Source organism: Canis aureus, chromosome 3 (genome assembly GCF_053574225.1).
Source record: "Canis aureus isolate CA01 chromosome 3, VMU_Caureus_v.1.0, whole genome shotgun sequence".
NCBI lineage: Eukaryota > Metazoa > Chordata > Mammalia > Carnivora > Canidae > Canis > Canis aureus.
Genome location: NC_135613.1, coordinates 56326039 through 56346171, shown reverse-complemented (window position 1 = coordinate 56346171; position 20133 = coordinate 56326039). Strand labels below are relative to the sequence as shown.

At 45.3% G+C, this 20133-nt stretch overlaps 1 protein-coding gene across 25 annotated transcripts in view; it reads left to right on the top strand.

Annotated features, from left to right (window-relative positions):
* Positions 1 to 19898, top strand: part of CNTROB (centrobin, centriole duplication and spindle assembly protein) — a 34014-nt gene extending 14116 nt beyond the window's left edge. For 18 of the 25 annotated variants that reach the window (XM_077892749.1, XM_077892751.1, XM_077892748.1 and 15 more), the window contains 13 exons: positions 77 to 175; positions 1126 to 1362; positions 1686 to 1832; positions 14316 to 14449; positions 15008 to 15133; positions 15284 to 15446; positions 16298 to 16556; positions 17512 to 17648; positions 17903 to 17963; positions 18136 to 18303; positions 18447 to 18579; positions 19051 to 19123; positions 19295 to 19898. In XM_077892749.1, coding sequence (XP_077748875.1) covers positions 77 to 175; positions 1126 to 1362; positions 1686 to 1832; positions 14316 to 14449; positions 15008 to 15133; positions 15284 to 15446; positions 16298 to 16556; positions 17512 to 17648; positions 17903 to 17963; positions 18136 to 18303; positions 18447 to 18579; positions 19051 to 19123; positions 19295 to 19420 — 1863 coding nt within the window. In that variant the 3' untranslated portion in view covers positions 19421 to 19898. Of the gene's footprint in view, positions 1 to 76; positions 176 to 1125; positions 1363 to 1685; positions 1833 to 14315; positions 14450 to 15007; positions 15134 to 15283; positions 15447 to 16297; positions 16557 to 17511; positions 17649 to 17902; positions 17964 to 18135; positions 18304 to 18446; positions 18580 to 18875; positions 18960 to 18986; positions 19124 to 19294 lie in introns of those variants that run through there. The other 7 variants (XM_077892745.1, XM_077892764.1, XM_077892750.1 and 4 more) reach the window with 5 other exon arrangements.
* The last annotated feature ends 235 nt before the right edge of the window (positions 19899 to 20133 follow it).

Here is a 20133-nt window from a genome sequence, read left to right as displayed (position 1 = left end):
CACTAATGCTTATTGAAGTATAACCTGCAGGGATTTTCCTCTCTTCCTGTGTCCTGTGCCCCCCTGTCTCTGAAAGACAGTAACCCACCTTGAGCAAAGCCTTTCCGAGGCTGTGGAGGCCCTGAATCGTGAGCAGGAAAGTGCCAGACTGCAACAGCGGGAAAAAGAGACGCTGGTGAGGATGCCAGGCTGGGTTCATTCCAGTAAAGGCCACTAACTAATTCTACAGGACTGTGGCCCATTGGTGGGTTGTGGGAACCGCGCCAGGGGAGTGTTTCCCAAAGTGTATCCCTTAGAACACTTGTTCTGCTAGATCCTCTGCAAACAAGGCTCTGAGAGACTCTGCAAATCATTTCCTAATTAGAATCATCTGGGGGATCATTTTAAGATGTAGGTTTGGGGGACTAATCACCAGGGGTTTTGATTCAGTAGATCTATTGTGGGGCTGGGGAGATTAAATATTTTCAGCAGCCTCCTGGGTGATTGTGTGCAGCCAGGTTTGGGAACTCTGGACCAGGGCAGAGCCCAAAAAGTTATGGGATGAGACTCAGGCTTCTTATTGCTGAAATGATAAGGTGATTACCCATACGATTAGTAGCCGGGTTTGGAACTCAGTTGTATGCATGATGCATGCTTGCTCCACGCGTGCTGGCACTTGTCATCATAGCAGGCTTTATCCAACAGCACTGATGATGGTTGCCGGTTGTCTAGTACATGATCGGAGGCTGGGTTTTCTAGTCTTTGTGCAACTTCTTTTGATGATGATTGTGACCGCTATTTTGTATTGAGCACTTACTATGTGCCAGACACTGTGCTAATTGCTTTCTGTACACTCTTTATTTTAATCCTCAAAAAGTAGGCCCTAGATATTATGCCAATTTCTCAGGTAAAGATGTGTGCCTAAGAACATAGTGACAGCTGGGATTCAAACCGATTCAAACAATTTGAACACAGAGGCACCTAATTCTGGAACAGAAGTTCCTGTTTCCTATGTTACAATCCTGGGGGCTTGTCAACTGCTGTGTTCTCAGAGGACCTGACTCTCAGCCGGTACACTGTATGCGGGTGAGGGGGCCGATTGCTGGTCGTTTGAGGGCTTGCTGAGAATCTTGGTTTTCCCTGTAGGAGGAGGAGAGGCAAGCTCTGAGCCTGAGCTTGGAGCTGGAGCAGCAGCGGTGCCGGTCTCTGCAGGAGGAACGGGACGAGGCTCGGGCTGGGCAGCTCAGTGAGCATCGACAGTTGGAGACCCTGAAGCTGGCTCTCGAGGAGGAGCGGCAGGCCTGGGTTCAGCAAGAGCGCCAGATGGAGGGGCGCTATGGGGCCCTGCAGGAGGAGGTGCAGGCTCAGTTAGAAAAGGAGAAGGTATGAGAGTGGCCATTGGGGAATGGGGAACAAATGAAGGGCAAAATAATGGAATGAAATGGGATGTCCAAATATGGCGGGTAGGGGGCTGGTCTGGAGAGTGGAGAACGATTTGTGGGGGACGAGGTAGAGAGTGCTGGGCCAGCAGGGAGGGCTATACACAGAAGGCAGAAGAGTGAGATTAACCAGAGATGAGCTAATAGTCAAACTTGAAGAAGGAGAGAAGCAGTGCGGGTTTTAGGGCATGGGAGGATGACTTGGGGAATGGAGGTAACAGGAGAAAGGAAACAAGGCCTGTACTTATGCTTGATTTCCCTTGTCAGGAGAACACCCAGAGGGAGGCCCAGGCAGCGCGGGAGGCCCAGAAGCAGCTAGTGCTGGTGCAGTCAGAGGTGCGACGGCTAGAGGGGGAACTGGATACAGCTCGGAGAGAGAGAGACGCCCTGCAGCTGGAAATGAGCTTGGTGCAGGTCAGGTGGTGACAGGTACCTGAGGTTGCCTTCCTGGTGAGGACAAGTAGGCCTGAGGCACCCTTTGGGAGTCATGGCAGTCACTCCCAGTTTTAGCTAGAATTTTGACTCCTAAAGGCTTCTGCTTTTACAGGAGCCCCCCTCCCTTATCCATGGGGTGGGGGGTACAATTCCCAAAACCATTTGCAGTACTAAACCCTATATATACCACATGTTTTCTGTATGTGTATGCCTATGGTAAAGGTTAATTTATAAGTTATTCACAGTAAGAGGTTAACGATAACTCGTTGTGAACTTGAATCCTTATAGCAACAGATTGTAATAAGTTATGTGAATGAGGTCTTGCTCAACACATCTTAATGTCCTGCGCTCACTCATCTTCTAGTGAGGATGTGAGCTGGGGAAGTGCCCGAAGGGTGGGATGCAGGAAGTGAGGGGCACAGGTGTGTGACAGCCTTAGGGTGCTACCGACCTTCCGACAATATGTCAGAAGGGGGATTGCCTGCTTCCAGACCACGGTTGATCGTGGATAACTGAAACTGCCAAGAGCAAAACTGTGGAGAGAGGAATACAGTGTGTATAAAACAGGGTGCTAAGGGCACAGTGAGGGGCACCAGGGTGGCTCAGTGGTTGAGCATCTGCCTTTGGCTCAGGTCATGATCCCGGGGTCCTGGGATCAAGTCCCACATTGAGTTCCTCAGAGGGAGCCTGCTTCTCCCTCTGCCTATGTCTCTGCCTCTCTCTCTGTCTCTCATAAATGAATAAATAAAATTTAAAATAATAATAAAAAAAAGAATGTATGTGCTAGGCAACTCCCCATATAGCTACTGGGCTCCTCATCAGCCAGGACTATTCCCAGCTCCCAAAACAGCACTTACTCAGTGGGGCCATTGAGTAGACTCAGTGAACACACGCACACAGCAAGCACCAGTCCAGAGGGCTCATGCACTGCTATGGAACTGTACTAAACATCTTTACCCTTGGTTCGTGAGAAATTAGTTTCCGTGCATTCAGTCCGCCAATTCAGTGTGCTAGGTGAAAAGTAAAAGGAGTGTGTTTTTCCAAACACTGACCTCACTAACCCAGAACCTGGGTGCATTTCCTTCCATTGATCATTAATTAATAAGGAAAGTCACTCAGGTTGACTTGTTCTGAGAACCTCATCAGTGTGCCCCCCCCCCCTTTTTAAAAGAGCCACCCAGATGTCCCTAGCACACACATTCTTGAAGTAGTATGATAGGTGATAAGTTGATGGACAGGAGAACTACTCTTGACTCGATGTCATCTTCCTAGTGAGGTCTCCCCCCAATCACACTGAATGAAATCTGTAACCTCTGACAATCCCTGTTCCCCTTCCCTGTTTGATTCTCCTAACATACATACATTCTCATAACATCCCACGTCGGGCTCCCGGTGCATGGAGCCTGCTTCTCCCTCTGCCTGTATCTCTGCCTCTCTCTCTCTCTCTGTGACTATCATAAATAAATAAAAAATAAAAAAAAAAGAAAACAAAATTAAAAAAAAAATCTGGTGTATTTTTTGAAGGCAAAGATTTTTGTCTGTTCATTATTGAATCCCACAATAGTCCCTGGCTTTAGTGTTATTCGTGTCATCAATTTCTTATTGCTCTTTCCATTATCTGAAGGGAGGTGTTGACTTTTCCAACTATTACTATAGAACTGTCCATGTCTCCCTTCAAGTCTGGCTGTTTTTTCTTCATATGTTTGGGGGTTTTGTTAGATACATAGAAGTTTATATTGTTATATCTTCTTGATACAACCTTTTCTGGCTTAAAATCTATTTTGTCTAATGATAATTTAGCCCCCACCCTAGCTCTCCTGGTTGCTGTTTGCATGGGCTGATTTTTTTCATCCTTTTACTTAACAGGCTTTTGTTTCTTTGTATCTAAAGTGAATTGTCGACAATATACAGGTGGATCATATTTTGTTTTGTTGTTTAATCCATTCTGCCAATTTCTTCCTTTTAGTTGGAGAGTTTAATCCTACTATATTTAAAGTAATTACTGGTAAAGAGGAACTTATTTCTTCCATTTAACTATTTGTTTTCTGTATGCCTTACTTGATTTTGTTTTTCATTTGCTCCATTACTGTCTTTTGGGGGTATTTCATCAATATTTTGTGTACCGCTTTTGATTCTCTTCGTTTTTCCTTTTCTGTACATTTTCAAAGTTATTTTCTTAATGATTATCCTAAGATTACAATTAACATCTTAAAGTGACAATAACCTAGTTTGAATGATACTAGCTTTAGTTTCAGTAGCATACAACTACTATTCCTATGTATCAGTGTTCCTCTTCTTTCATAGTGTTACTGGTGCAGATTTACCATTACTGTTTTATGCATCTGCCATTTATATCCTATAGAAAAAAGGAAGTTATAAATTGAAAGTACAGTAATAGACATTTGTATTTTCCTTATTTGTGTTTTTATTTCTTCATATGGCTTCATTTATTTATTTATTTTTTTTAAGATTTACTTATTTATGATAGACATAGAGAGAGAGGCAGAGACACAGGAAGGAGGAGGGAGAAGCAGGCTCCATGCTGGGAGCCTGATGTGGGACTTGATCCCGGGACTCCAGGATCACGCCCTGGGCCAAAGGCAGGCGCTAAACCGCTGAGCCACCCAGGGATCCCCTTCATATGGCTTCATAAAGCGCTTCTCCCTTGCTCCTTTCTTTGTGTTTGTCTTTAAAAAAAAAAAACTAATTTATTTGAGAGAGAGGGAGAGAGAGAGAAAGAGAGAGAGAGAGAGAGAATGAGAATGCACGCCAGCGGGGGGAGGAGCAGATGGAGAGAGACAAGCCGACTTTGTGCTGAGCACAGAGCCCAGTGCAGAGCTGGAGCCTGACGCAAGTTTGATCCCATGACCCTGAGATCATGACATGAGCCAAAATCAAGAGTAGGCCACTTAACCTACTGAGCCACTCAGGCTCCCCTTGGTGTTTGGCTTTTGACACTATGACTATGATGTGTTGTACTGTGGATCTCCTTGGGTTTATTCTGCTTAGAGATTGTTGAGTTTTGGAGATGGGTAGATTTATGTCTTTTATCAAATTTGGGAAGTTTTTGTCTGTTTCTTCCGTTACTTTTTCCTGTTCTTTTTCTTTCTCTTGTCAATCTGAGACTTCCTTAGTGCATCGGTTGGTATGATGTCTCACAGATCCTTCAGGTTCTATTCGTTTTCCTTGATTTTTTTTTTTTTCCTTATTGGGTTGGATAATTTCTTTGGCTTATCCTCAAGTACATTGGCCCTTTCTTCCTGCTGAAATCTGCCATTGAGCCCCTTTAGTGAATTTTTAAAATAGTCTTTATTTTTTAGAGCAGTTTTTTTGTTGAGAGCAAAAGTGAGCAGAAGGTACAGAGATTTCCCATATACTCCCTACCTCCACAGATACATAGCTGCCCCCATTACCAACATCCCCCACTGGAGTAGTATGTTTGTTACAATTGATAAACCTACATTGACACGTCATTATCACCTGGAGTCCATTAGGGTTCCTCTTGGTTTTGTACATTTTGTGGGTTTGGACAAATTTGTAATGACATGTATCCACCTTTATAGTGTCACACTTAGTTTCACTGCCTTAAAAATCCTTTATGTGCTGCCTGTTCATCCCTTCTTCCTTCTGACACCTGGCAACCACTGATCTTTTTACTGTCACCATAGTTTTGCCTTTTCTAGAATATCATGTAGTTGGAATCCTACAGTACATAGCCTTTTCAGACTGGCTTCTTACACTTAATAATATGCATTTAAGTTTCCTCCATGTCTTTTCATGGCTTGATAGCTCATTGCTTTTCAGTGTTAAGTAATATTCCACTGTCTGGATGTGCCATAGTTTATTTATCCATACATCTACTGAAGGACATCTTGGTTTTTTCTAACTTATGTCAGTTAAGAATGAAGCTACTAGGGATGCCTGGGTGGCTCAGTGGTTTGGCGCCTGCCTTCAGCCCAGGGTATGATCCTGGAGACCCAGGATCGAGTCCTGTGTTGGGCTCACTGCATGGAACCTGTTTCTCTCTCTGCCTCTCTCCCTGTATCTCTCATGAATTAAAAAAAAAAAAAAAAAAAAAGGATAAAGCTGTTATAAACATCCTTGTGCAGGTGTTGGTGTGGACCTCAGTTCTAACTCCTTTGGGTAAATACCAAGGACCGTGGTTGCTACATCGTATGGTAAGAGTACATTTTGTTTTGTAAGAAACCACCACAGTGTCTTCCAGAGGGGCAGTACCATTTTCATTCCCATCAGCAATGAACGAGCGTTCCTCTTGCTGCACTTTCTCCAATGTTTGTTGTGGTCAGTGTTCTAGATTTTGGTTATTTCAATAGGGCTATGTTGCAAAATGGGGGTATGTAGTGGTATCTAGTGAAATTTTCATGTTGTCAATTATACTGTACAGCTCCAGAATTTCTCTTTGGTTCTTTTTTACAATTTACGTCTCTATTGATATTTTTTTATTTGTTCAAACATTATTCTGATTTCATTTAGTTTGTTGTCCAAATCACTCATTGAGCATATTTAAGACTGTTGATTTAATGTCTCTGATTGGTAATCCCAGTGTCTGGACTTCCACGGGAAATGTTCTTGTCAAATTCTCTTTTTTCCTTATTTTATTTTATTTCTTTTAAGATTTACTTTTTTAAGCACTCTCCACACCTAACATGGAGCTCAAACTCACAACCGCAAGATCAAGAGTTGCATCTACTGACTGAGTCAGCCAGGTGCTCCTAGTTGTCTTTTTCCTTTGAGTCATATTTTCTTGTTTTGATGTTTTATAGTTTGTTGTTGAGAACTAGACATGTTATGTATTATAATATAATTACAGAAATGATATTTTCTCTCTCCTTGGGTTTCTTTTGATGGCTACAGTCATCCATTTGTATAGTGACTTTTTCAACTGTTTTTGCAAAGTCTGTTTCTTGTTGTGTGTGGTGACTGACATTTCTGTTCTGTTTTCTCTGATTAGCCTGGAAGTTGACAGAGATTTCCTTCAATGTCTGAATTCCTCTCCCAAATAAGTATATATGTCTCTTTAAATCTTATGATTGATGCCACCAGGGAAGCTTCTGCAGTGGCCCCAAACAAAGGTGGTAGTTTGCTCTGGATCCTCAGGGAACTGCCAAATTGACCAGAACACCCAGTCCCATGTTTTTAGAGGAGAGAGTCTTTACTGCCCACCCTGCTTTAGCCAGCCCCTCTGGTTTCTAGGGCTACCATTGTCAGGGCTGCAGAGGGATGCAGGAATGGAAGCAGACTCCCATACATAGCTCTGTACCAAAGTCCAGCAGCCTCTGCCTTCATCAAGCACCCTCCTGGTTGTCTCAGTGTCTGATCAGGTTCCAGAATTCCCAAATAGTGGGTTTTGATATTTTTCCACCAGCTTAATGGATATTTCAGGAGAAGGACTAACCCCTGCAATTTCCTGTCTTGCCATTTTCTGTGATGTGACTATTTTAAATTGTTTTAATAAAAAAACCACCATAAAACATTATTGATACTGTTCTCTAAAGTCAATATTCTTTAGGAGTATCTACAGAATTTGCTGTTTTCTTTGCTGTTCTAGCCTTCTTTGAACTCAGACCTCCCAGGTGAGATCTTTTTCTTGATGGAAAAATCTCTTATGCATGTATATATGTATGTACATACGTTTTTGTTTAGTTAGTTTAGTTTGAAAACGTTTTTAGGGAAATGCCTGGATGGCTCAGTGGTTGAGTGTCTCTGCCTTCTCTCCTGGGATCCGGGATCAAGTCCCACATCGGGCTCCCTGCAGGGAGCCTGCTTCTCCCTCTGCTTGTGTCTCTGCCTCTCTCTGTGTGTCTCTCATGAATAAATAAATAAATCCTTTAAAAAAAGTTTTTAGGGGTACCTGGGTGGCTTAGTCTGTTAAGCATCTGACCCTTGATCTTGACTCAGGTCCTGATCTCAGGGTCATGAGTTCAAGCACTATATTGGGCTCATGCTGGGTGTGGAGCCTACTCAATTAATTAAAATTTTTTTTTAGTTTTAAAAAATAAAATAATATATTTCACATTCATTTTTTTTAAGATTTATTTTTATTTATTAGAGAAAATGCATGGGGGAGGGGCGGAGGGAGAGAATCTTGAAGCAGACACCCCACTGAGTACGGAGTCCAATGTCGGGGGTCAGTTTTACAATCCTGAGATCATGACTGAAGCTGAAACCAAGAGTTGGATGCCCAACCACCTGAGCAACCCAGGCACTCCATATTTCACATTCTTTTTTCTTTAAGATTTTATTTATTTATTCATGAGAGATACAGAGAGAGAGAGAGGCAGAGACACAGGCAGAGGGAGAAGCAGGCTCCATGCAGGGAGCCTGATGCGGGACTCAATCTTGGGACTCCAGGATCATGCCTTGACACTAAAGGCAGACACTCAACCACTGAGCCCCCCGGGTGTCCCTCACATTCATTTTTGAAGTAGTTCCTGGACATGGAATGCTAGGTTGGTAGTTATTTTAACATATAGAAAATGTCATCCTGACGTTCATTATTACTGTTGAGAAATCAGCTATCACTGGACTATTCTTGCTTTTAAATTTTTCTCTTTGTAATTTTTATGTTTTTAACTGGATGCCCTTAATATGAATTTTTTTTAATAATCTTTTTTGGGATTCAATTGGCTTCTTGAATCAGTGTGGTATCTTTGATCAGTTCTAGAAAATTCTGTCATTATCTTTGCATATTGCCTCAGCTCCATTGTCATTGTCATCTCTTTCTGGAATCCAATTAAGTGTACCTTTACCTTTTTTCTGTGTCTTTGCTGCCGTTTTTTCCCTCATCTTTTCTGTTTTCATACTTACTCTGGATAACTTCCTATCTTCCAGTTCATTAATTCTGTGTTCAGTTTTGTCTAATTTATTTTTCTAGCCACTGACTGGGTTTTTAATTGTATTTATTGTATTTTTTCATTTTATAAGGTACTATATTTATTTTATTTTTTAAATTTTTTAAAAGATTTTATTTATTTATTCATGAGAGACACAGAGAGAGAGGTAGAGACACAGGCAGAGGGAGAAGCAGGCTCCATGCAGGGAGCCTGACGTGGGACTCGACCCCCGGGTCTCCAGAATCACACCCTGGACTGAAGGCAGCACTAAATCGCTGAGCCACCCAGGCTGCCCACTATTTTTATTTTTTAAATCTTGCTTTTTCATAGTTTGTTTTCTGATATTTTCATGTTTGTCTTTGATCGCTTTAGTGTTCTTACTTACAGATGATAATTTTATGTAAAATGTTTGATGATCCTTTTTTGCTATCTCTTGTTTTTACCAGTTCCCATAGAGTCTACTTTCCTTAGGTCCTATTTCTTTCTTTTTTTCTTTTATCTTTTAAGTAGGCTCCATATGCAACGTGGGGCTTAAACTCAAGACCCTGAGATCAAAAAAAAAAAAAAAAAAGACCCTGAGATCAAGAATTGCATGCTTTACTGACTGAACCAGCTAGACACCCCCAGGTTCTGTGTATATCAGATTGTGTGCTACACTCTGTATTTGAAAAATTATAGGAATAAATTGACGCCTACAGTGAAAGTACTTTACTCCAGAGAAGATTTGCTTTTATCAGGCCCTGAAAGACACTACAAGACCAGGATTTAAACCAAATTTTCAGGGATTGGGATTCTTCTATTATTAAAGCTGAACTTTAATTTTGTCTAGGCTATTATACTTCTGGTTCACCTTCCATCCTGAGGGTAAGGATATTAGCCCTAATTTATGGTGGAGAGCGTCTCCGGTTAGACTTTCCAACCTGTATGGGCCCTGGCCTTTGATTTCTGTTCATGTGCCCTTGAAAGACAGTCCAAACAAGGGTTTTAATTTTCTAGGGTAGGCAGATACCCCTACGGCAAAAATGGCTTTCTACCATGGTTGTTAACGTAGCTGAGCCCCCATGTTTCCTTTGCTCTGGCCTAGTAATTCCATATGGTTCTGTTAACTCTTTGGTGCTTTTTAGGAAAATATATATATATATATATAAAAATATTTAATTCAGGGTTCCCTGGGTGGCTCAGTCAGTTGAGCATCCAACTGTTGATCTCAGCTCAGGTCTTGATCTCAGGATCATCAATTCAGGTCCCGCGTTGGGCTACATGCTGGTTGTGGAGCCTACTTAAAAGGAATAATAAAATAGGGGTACCTGGGGGGACTCTGGTTGAGCATCCACCTTCAGCTCAGGTCACAATCCCAGGGTCCTGGGATCAAATCCTGTATTGGGCTCCCCACAGGGAGCCTGCTTCTCCCTCTTCCTGTGTCTCTGCCTCTCTCTGTGTGTGTCTCATGAATAAATAAATAAAATCTTTAGAAATGATAATAATAATAAAGTAAAATAATAAAAAATATTTGTTTGTTTTGGTTCAGCAGGAGAGTTAATCTGAACAACTTTACCTGCCAGTATTAGAAACATGAAGATGTACCGCCTCTCTTCTTATACTCTAAAGTAGTTTGTACATTTGGATTTCATGTGTTTCTTGAATATTTGATATTTGACTACCAGTTTTGCTTCTTTACTGTTTATGGAAACATTTAGGTTTTCTGTTTCTTCTTGAATTATTTTTGGCGCTCTTTATCTGTTTATCCATCCAGTCTAAATTTTCTAATTTACTGACTTAAAATTGTACGTAATTTTATTTTTTAATGTTCATGGCATCATTTCTACTTCTATTTGTTCCTGATACTATTCTTTTTTTCATTTGTCTCTTTTTAAAACCATCTTAGTTGTAGTTGTTGATTTCCTGAGCTATCTTCAAACATTTATGGTTTTTCAATTTACTTTTTGGGTTTTTGTGTACGTTATGTATGTGTTTTTTAAAGACTTTATTTGAGAGAGAGAGCGAGCGCATGTGAGTGCAAGCTCGGGAAGGGACAGAGGGAGAGAGAATCTTAAGCAGACTCTGAGCTCAGCTGGAGCCCAATGCGGGCGCTCGATCTCAAAACCCTGAGATCATGACCTGATCGAATATCAAGAGTCAGCTGCTTGACCCACTAAGCTGCTGAGGTGCCCCTCTATTTACATTTTTATTGTTGATTTATAGCTTAACTTTGTGATTAAAAAGCATGGTCTTTTCAAAAAAGAATTGCTGATGTGTATTCCACACAACTTTTTGTATTGAAATAGTTCTATGTTAACAAAATGTTGCATGAATAGTATAATGAATGACTTTTTTTTTTTTTTTTTTTTTTTTTACAAATGACAGATTCACCAGTTGACATTTTTGACATTTTGCAACATTTTTGTTTTGTCTGGCTGCACCTCCCTGTCCCTCTCTCTCTCTTCCCCAAGCCCCATCACTGTACAGTTTTCTTGTAGACATGAGAGAATATGTTTTTTGTTTGTTTGTTTTAGATTTTATTTATTTATTCATGAGAGACACAGAGAGAGAGGCAGAGACACAGGCAGAGGGAGAAGCAAGCTCCATGCAGGGAACCCAACGTGGGACTCGATTCCGGGTCTCCAGGATCACACCCTGGGCCAAAGGTGGCACTAAACCACTGAGCCACCCGGGCTGCCCGATAATATGTTATTCTTATTACGTAAATTCTTTGAACCTTTTTGAGACTTATTTTTTGTTCTAATATGTGGTCCATTTTTCTAAGTGTTTCACGTGTGCTTGAAAGTATAATTTATAGTTGGGTGAAGTTTTGTGTGTGTGTCTATTTGTATATGTCTAGTTTGTTAATTTTGCTGTTTAAATCATTGTTTCCTTATTGATTTTTTTTCTTTAAAATCTCATTGAATGTAGATTTTTCTATTCCTTCTATAGTCTATCAGTTTTTGCTTTATATATTTTAAGGCCGTTGTTAAGAGCATATAAATTTTTAAATTGCTATATCTTTGCTGGTAAATTGAATGTTTTATCCATATGAGGTGACTCTTTTTATCTTTAAAGTCTAATTTTGCCTAATAGTATATTATAATGTTATAAGACTTATATCAGCCTTTTTAAAAAATATTTTTTCTAAGTCTTTTCCTTAAAGTAGAGCTTTCCTGGTGAATATGGTCCGATCTGTGTTTTAACTTTAGGTTTCATTTTGTCTTACCTATTTAATGTTTATTTTCCTTTCCTTTCTTGTCATCTTTTAGATTCATTACTTTTTTCCCCTCATTTTCTTTCTTTGTCAGCTATTTTTAAAGCCACAAACTTGGTTTCTATTTGTTTAGGGGCTCCTTTAGGAATTATAACACTCATACTTCAATCAAAGTGAATTTATTGGAGGTAAATACCATGGACGAAGAAGGGAGCCAGTATCAACATTTTTGGGTGATTCCCAAAGAAGTTTTAAGAGTATATTTAAGATATAAAGTTATCTATGAGGCAAGTTTAAATAATACAGTGGTAAAAGTATTGATTACCTTCTGTTACCACACCCCTTTGTGTGTGTCCTTTCAGGACCTTTTCATTTAAGTTTGTGGGTTGCTGCTTTATTTTTTTTTTTTTTTAAGATTTATTTATTTGTGAGAGGGAACGAGTGGGGGGAGGGTCAGAGGCAGAGGGAGAGAGAATACCAAGTAAAGTGTACGGAGTGCAGAGCCTGATGTGGGGCTCTATCCCAGGACCCTGAGATCATGACCTGAGCTGAAACCAAGAGTCAAATGCTTAACTGACTGAGCCACACAAGTGCCCCTGGGGGTTGCTGCTTTAAAAAAACTATACATTTGCTGCAACTTGTCATTGTTACCTCTTAATAGAAACATCTTTCCATGTCCAGTATGCCCAGTACATGTAGGTAGATGTACATTGTGGATTTTTAAGAATTGTTTAATGTTGGACACCTGAGTGCCTCAGTGGTTGAGCATCCGCCTTTGGCTCAGGTCATGATCCTGGGGTCCTGGGATCTAGTCCCACATCAGGCTCCTTGCAGGGAGCCTGCTTCTCCCTCTGCCTGTGTCTCTGCCTCTCTCTCTCTGTCTCTCATGAATAAATAAGTCTTTAAAAAAAGAAAGAATTTGTATAATGTTGCAGTGAATGGGTGAATCATAGTTTTCTTAAGCATTTTCCTTTCCATGAGAAATGTGCACTGACACCAGTTTTTTTACACTATTAAAAGCAGTGCTGCGGTGAGCATCATTGTACATAAATCTTCAGTGCCACTTCTGTAGGATAGATTCCATAAAGTGCCATTGCCGGCTCAGAGGGACTTTTGCATTAGGAGAATTTAGGTAATGAGCTGTCAAGAGCAGTCAATATCAGGAAACAGCAGTTAGAATGGGGCTGGGGTGGGAGGAAATGGGGAGAGCTTGTTCAGTGGGGAGTTTTAATTTTATAAGATGAAAAGTTGTGGAGATCTGCACAATAATGTGAATATGGTTAACACTACTCAACTGTACACTTAAAAGTGGTTAAAAAGGGGCACCTGGGTGGCTCAGTTGGTTAAGCATCTGCCTTCGGCTCAGGTCATGATCTCAGGGTCCGGGGATCTAGTACTGCCTCCGGCTCCCTGCTCAGTGGGGAGTCTGCTTCTTCCTCTCCCTCTGCCCTTCCCCCTGCTCATGCACGCTCGTGCGCGCTCTCTCTCTCTCTCTCTCTCTCTCTATATATATATATATATATACATATATATATGTATATATATATATATATAAATCTGTCTTTCTCAAATAAATAAATCTTTAATACTGAATTACCATGGTGTAGTGAGTGGAGGAATAAATTCAGGAGATGTTAAGGAAGTAGGATGGAATGACCCATTCCTTGGAAGATGGAAAGAAGTCGGAGTCAAGAGTAACACAGGGTTTCAGATAGCCTGAATGTTTCAGTGGAGAGCAGTGCCATGAACTAAGGTGAGAAATATAATAGGAGGAGAAGATTCAAGATTCAGAAACCAAATGAGCTCAACTTGGAACGTGTTTTATTCAAAGTGTATCCAAGTACACTTCTTCACTAGGCTTCTGGGCATGTGGACTTAAAGCCTGGAGGATGAAAGGTCCAGCTAAAGAGAGATACTTAGAAAGCATTTTAAGGTGTAAGTGGTAAAAAAAAAGACATGGCCTAAATGCTGCACATTTATTATCCACGTGTCAGAGCAGTGACTTGGAATGTTAGCACGGAGTCAGAAAGAAGACCAAGGACAGAACTCAAGCATGAGCAGTTGGAGGAAGAGCAGTGGGCTGGGGCCGGGGAGCAGTAGGCACAAGGTCGCAGGGGTTGGTGTGGGTGGTAGGTGTTGCAGGGGAATCCCCTGAGAGAGAGACTGAGATCATCACTGAAATTTAGAAATTGAGTTTTCCATCGTGAACTCCTATGAGGGGAAATCAGGTTATGGTGAGTTGCAGAAGGGCTACAAGGTGAGAAAGAAGAGACGGCAATGCAGCCCTATCCTGCAGCAGGAGGGGTCAGAGACACTAGCTGAGCACCAGCTGTGCCTCAGGCCCTCATGGCCTCCATCCTCTGCGCAGCCCAAGTTGGACTGAGCCGATAGCTCACCTCCCTTTACTCCCAGGCCCGGTACGAGAGCCAGCGGATCCAGATGGAGTCAGAGCTGGCTGTGCAACTGGAGCAGCGGGTGACAGAGCGGCTGGCCCAGGCTCAGGAGAGCAGCCTGCGGCAAGCAGCCTCCCTGCGGGAGCATCACAGGTACTTGGCGCTCATTGTATCCTGCTTTTCTGTGGCTGCAGAACAGCAGCGCCACCCACACGTGTCCTCGTCCCCTTGCCACTTTCCAGCTTCCTGGCTCCCATCAGCCAGGACCCGAGTCTTCTCGAGGGAGAGTGTCCCTGGGTGCACACGGAGAGCCGCGAGTGCCCGGGCGTGTCCATCCCCTGGGGGCCAGCCCTTAACCTGTGCATGCACCCTATGGGTGCATATAAATCTCCAGCTCCCTTGTATTGATGGGGACAGTGCTGAGCTATGACCTGTACCATTCCCTTCCCTTCCCATCCCCTCTCCCCTACCAGCTTTTTCTGGAAATGCCTCTTGAATGAATCACTTATCCCATAATTCCTCACCCCAGTCTCTTCCCCCAGGGGAGCCTGTCCTAAGTCACCAGCTCTGTCCCTGTTTCCTGATGAAACCGCTGTGCTTTTGGCCTGGCTGGCTGGCTCTCTCGCTGTCACATACACGCATTCTGGCTCTTTGCATTTGATGACTTTTGTTTCCAGATTCAGTCCTCCTCCCTCACCTGTGTCCTCTCAGGAAGCAGCTGCAGGACCTGAACGGACAACACCAGCAGGAACTGTCCACCCAGTTGGCCCAGTTTAAGGTGGAGATGGCTGAGCGAGAGGAAAGGCAGCAGCAGGTGGCCCAGGAGTATGAGCTCAGGTAGGCCTCTGCCTGTTCCCTGCATGGAGCCCACTCTGGGAGTGGCCAAGGGCTGCCTGCCCACAGCCTGCGGAGGCCCCGGCACTGTGCCAGGTTTCACACGTCTGCTCCCTCCAAGGCTATCCACCCCCTCTCCCGTCTTTCCTTCAGACTGGCCCGGGAGCAAGCACGTGTGCGGGACCTGCAGAGTGGACAGCAGCAGCTAGAGGAACAGCGGGCAGAGCTGGTGGAGCGGCTCCAGGCCATGCTGCACGCCCACTGGGAGGAGGCCAACCAGCTGCTCAGCGCCACCACCTTGCCTCCTAACCCCCCGGTAGGCATCCCCCCCGCCCCCCAGCTCAGCTGGTCCTAAGTTCAGTTCTCACACCTGCATTGGGGTGGGGGGGAACAACCCCGTGTACTTGCTCCAAGAGCACCCTCATCCCAGGAAGTCTCTGTCGTGGTCACAGCTCACCCAGACTGGCGCTGGCACTAGGCACAGCTCTCCTGCCACAGCCTGAGAGGTGGTAAGGGATAGCGTGCCCCAGGTTCTGCTGCGTGGCGAGGGCCGAGAACTGTTCCGTCCTGCCCTGGCACACTTATGTTGGCAGCTTTCCCTTCCTCTTTGTAATTATGAGATTGTTACTTTAAGCTAAAATATTCTTTGGAATGGGGTGATAACATGCACGTGGTCAAAAAAGAAATTTGAACAGTTCAAAAAGGTGTAATCTTCTTCCCCCGCAGTCTCTGGGCCCTCTCCCTGGAAGCACCCGCTGGTGCTCGAGCCTCAGGTGTGGCCCTGGCCCCCAGCGGTCGCCTCCTGTATGTGGTTTTGTGACTTGTCCGACTTGTCGTTTGACCAGGTGTTTATTGGTGGACGTCAGAGTCGCTCTCTGTATTTTGTTGCTACACACGGTGCTGAAATAAATAGCATTCACACCTGTCTTCATGCAAGCATCTCTGTACAGCATCTGGAAATGGAATTGTAAGGTCAAAAATAAGCATTTCAAAAGTGGATAGAAATGTGATAGACGTCACCAAATCCCCTTCTAAGGACTCTGTGCTAATTTGTAACATTGTACTTGGAATCCCAGTGTCTGTACCGTGTGTGTGTGTGTGTGTGTGTGTGTGTGTGTGTGCGCACAAGGGTGTTGATCCTCCTTCCTGCCTCCATCCTCTGCCCAGGTTCCGACCACCAGCCCTGCCAGCCCTGGGCCGCAGGACCTAGAGAAGGGGGAGAGGAAGCTCTGGACTCTGCCTCCCGTGGCCGTGGCCCTGAAACCCGTACTGCAGCAGAGCCGGGAAGCTGGCGAAGAGTTGCCTGGAGGGCCGCAGGTTCTTTGCAGCTCCTCCCCAGATCTCAGCCTCCTGCTGGGCCCCACTTTCCAGAGCCAACACGCCTTCCAGCCCCTGGAGCCAAAGCCAGGCCTCACCTCATCTTCTGGTAACAGGACAGACATCACTGGGGTTCCTGGCACACACACTGACGGGCTCCCTCTTACCGAGCTTCCTTTTTGCCTGGGACTTAAGCAATTAGTTTCCCAGATGTCTTAGTGACCAGAAGGTGCAAGGGGCAGAGATCCACTCATGTTGGTTCAAATAGGGAGCAAGAGCTCATGGGGATCCGACGTCACTGGGCTTCATGAGAACCAGCGTTGAGACCCAAGCGCTCTCCAGAACTGGTCTTGAGCCAGGTGGGCCCTCTGCCTCTCCCTGCATGGCTCCTTCCTCTGGTAGACCAGCACTCTCTCTTAGGCTCTTGCTCTCCTAAGCTGGGTTGGCATGTGGGTTTGAACAGCTGTGATCCTGGCTCCAGCCGATACCCTAGACAACCATATAGACATGTTGATGTCTCTGTGCCTTGGGTCCGTCAAGGAGAGGTGACCTGGCAGGTTGGTAACTGTTCCTTGGATCGGCCACCCTTGGGTGCGGTGGCTTTCCCTAGCTCCTTCAGCTGGGGCTTGGGTGGATAGCGGTGCTCTGTGTGGTGCAAACGTGACAACCCAGGTCCAGTGAAGAATGAGGGAAGAATTACATCACAATTTTAAATTTAAAAATTATGTAGTAATAACTAAGAAGGATGAGGGCGTGTTCTGGTAAAGGCCAGACTGTGTCTATTAATCCCAAGCCAGTCCAAGTATCTATTTCTGTCCATTAGGGAATTTATGGTGGGATTTCTTAGAGTCTGAGCACCACAGCCTTTCCCTTGTGTCCACACTTCTCAGAGCTCAGTTGTGCTACCTGCCAGCCACCTCTGCTGCTGTGAACTCTGACCTTCCCTTTCTCCCAGCTGGGATTCCCTCCTGTATTTCACAGGCCCCTTCCCTGGGCGTTTGGGGAGTTGATTAGTGGAGGACTCCCCTCCCTTGCAGCACATGCAGCCCTGTCTCACTTTCCAGCTGGGGCCTTCCACCCTGACCACAGGCCCGAGCGGCTATTCCCTGAGGAAGATCCTGGATCTGATGGGGAAAGCTTCCTAAAGCAGAGGCTGCCGCCCCCTACCCAGCTCGAGGGCTTCAAGCATTTTTTGCACCAGGTGAGAGAGGGCCCACTCGTCGTACCTTGCACCTTCTCCCCTTCTTCATTTTCTCCTCCAGGAGTCCAGGATGCCAGCTGCACCCCCTTCAAGGACAGGGCTTCTCTCCCAGTTGGCCTGAGTCCTGTCTCCTAAGCGCCTTCTGGACCTTCGGTGGCTAACCCTCACCTTACTTCCTTGGCCTCTGCCTGCCTCCCAGACCCAGGTCTTCTTCCTTATCAGCTCTCAGGGAACCTTATGTTTTGTTCCCCCAGCTCCTGGAGACGGTACCCCAGAACAGCGAGGGCCCCCCTGTTGATCTGCCCCCTAAGTCTGGTGAGTGCCAGCTCCAAAGAGGATTGGACCTAGGCGTGGAGAAGGTGGGAGCTGGTTATCAGGATGGACTTTGGGGAGCTGGCCAACATCCTAGAGCCTAAGGAAGGCTGGGTGGTAGGGTGTCCTTAGCTCTTACCCGTTTCCTGATTCTTCCATGTCTTTCCCTTTCTAGGTCTGGCTGTCCCATCCTGGGAGGAAGCCCCGCCAGTGCCGCACCTCCCACCCCCTGTTCATAAAACAAAAGTGCCCCTAGCCATGGCGTCTAGTCTATTTCGGGGGCATGAGCTTCCGTCAAGCCACTCCCAGAGCAGCGGTCCCAGTGGCGGCTCCTCAGAGAGGGGTACGTGGGCCAGGGCTTCCCAGGACACAAAGAGGGCAGGTTGTGGGTGCAGAGCCAGGATCAGGGACTGAAGGCCCCTCTGGGTTCCTGGGGAGGCGGAGCCAGGGCCCCAGCATGACCGGCCTTTCCCATGCGCCCCTCAGGTGGAAATGGGCCAGCCCCCACAGGACAGCTGATGGATGTGTCTCAGCTGCTGCGACTGTACCAGGCACGGGGCTGGGGGGCACTGCCTGCCGAGGACCTGCTGCTCTACCTGAAGAGGCAGGACCAGGGCAGGTACTGGCCTGGAGGGAGGGGAGAGGGGCAGACGGACAGGTCTAGGGTCTGGCCCATGGGTGGGCCCAGCTCAGGCAGGAGGAGAGGCCCGAGTGTGGTTCCCAAGAAGCATCTGTTGTCCTTTTCGGGGGAGGAAAGCACAAGTGAACAGTGGGCCCAGGGCCTCCTCCCTCCCTCCGTCACTGGCTGCTCCCACCTTTGTCTGGTCTCTTCCTTTCTGTTGTCTTCTCTTCACCTGTAAACGCCACCTCCATGTCTGTAGGTTCTGCCTTAGTTTTCTCCTCTCTGCCCCGCAGCTCAGAACCCACAATGTAGGACTGTGACCTCCTAGCATAGCCCACTAGTGAGTCCACCAGTGGCTCCTCATGTTTGATCCGCAGGTCTGTCTCGTTTGTTCCTCCTCCTAGGAGACAGATTGGGGAGTGGGGTGGGAGGCAGCTCCCCATCCTCACCCCTCGGTTTGTGTGGCAGGATGGACGGCCAAGGGGATAATGTCCCCAGAAGGAACACAGACTCCCGCTTGGGTGAGATCCCCCGGAAAGAGGTGAGGGATAGTGGGGCAGGGACGGGGGCATGGTGGGGGCCCTTTCTCTGTTGCCTGACCCCTTGCTTCCTGTGCACCTTGGGTAGCATGGTCTCTCCTCTGCTTGTTGACCGCTCAGGTGCCTTTCTCCCCTGGCAGGGACACTGACTCTCCCTCCTCTTCTCACCTCAGATCCCCTCCCAGGTGCTCCCTCGCCGCCTGGCTCCAGCCCCTAAGACTGAAAAACCTCCAGCTCGCAGGAAAGGTGGGCACTCTGGCCCCAGTAGCACCAGAAGTCGAGGTGGCATCTGGAGATGAGCCCCCTTTGCCCTTCCTACTCTTTTTCTTTTCTTTTTTTTTCTACTCTTTTTCTTTTAATAAATACTCGAGAATCTGTGTTCAAGTCTCTGACTCCTAGGAATCTGAAAAAATGGAGATTTTTCTAGGAAACGACTTTGAAAAGAAACCTCATTCTGTTTTGAGTATGGTTTTTTTTATATGTTTTGTGTTCCTGTTTTTTATTCTGTGGAAAAGACATGAATGCTTCGAAGAAAAGACCGCCCCTGGCTAGGTTTTGAAGAAAAGACCACCCCTGGCTAGGTTTGAGTAGTTCCACTGAGCTAAGGTTCAGTGTTTCAAGAGTAGAGCACACAGTGATTAGCCGTGGTTGGTGGAGGAATTATGGATGATCCTAATTTTCTTCATACACTTCTGTATTTCCACATTTTCTAAAACAAGTATGTATTACTTAATAATTGGAAAAAATCCTGTAATAAAAGATAAATTATTGTATAAAGAGTTTGAGTAAAAATTTGATTGTCAAGGAGATTATTGGTTTTCAGGAGCCAGTAAAGCCTGCGGATTGCATGGGTAGGATGCTGACTGGCCTCATGCTCCAGCCAGCAGACTTGCTGTGGTGGTAAAACATGGGTCTGAGACTAGACTGCTGGCCAGGAAAAAAAAAAAAAAAAAAGCCATCATTACAAAACCCACCATCCTCATACCAAAGTGAATAAGGAAACACCAGTTGA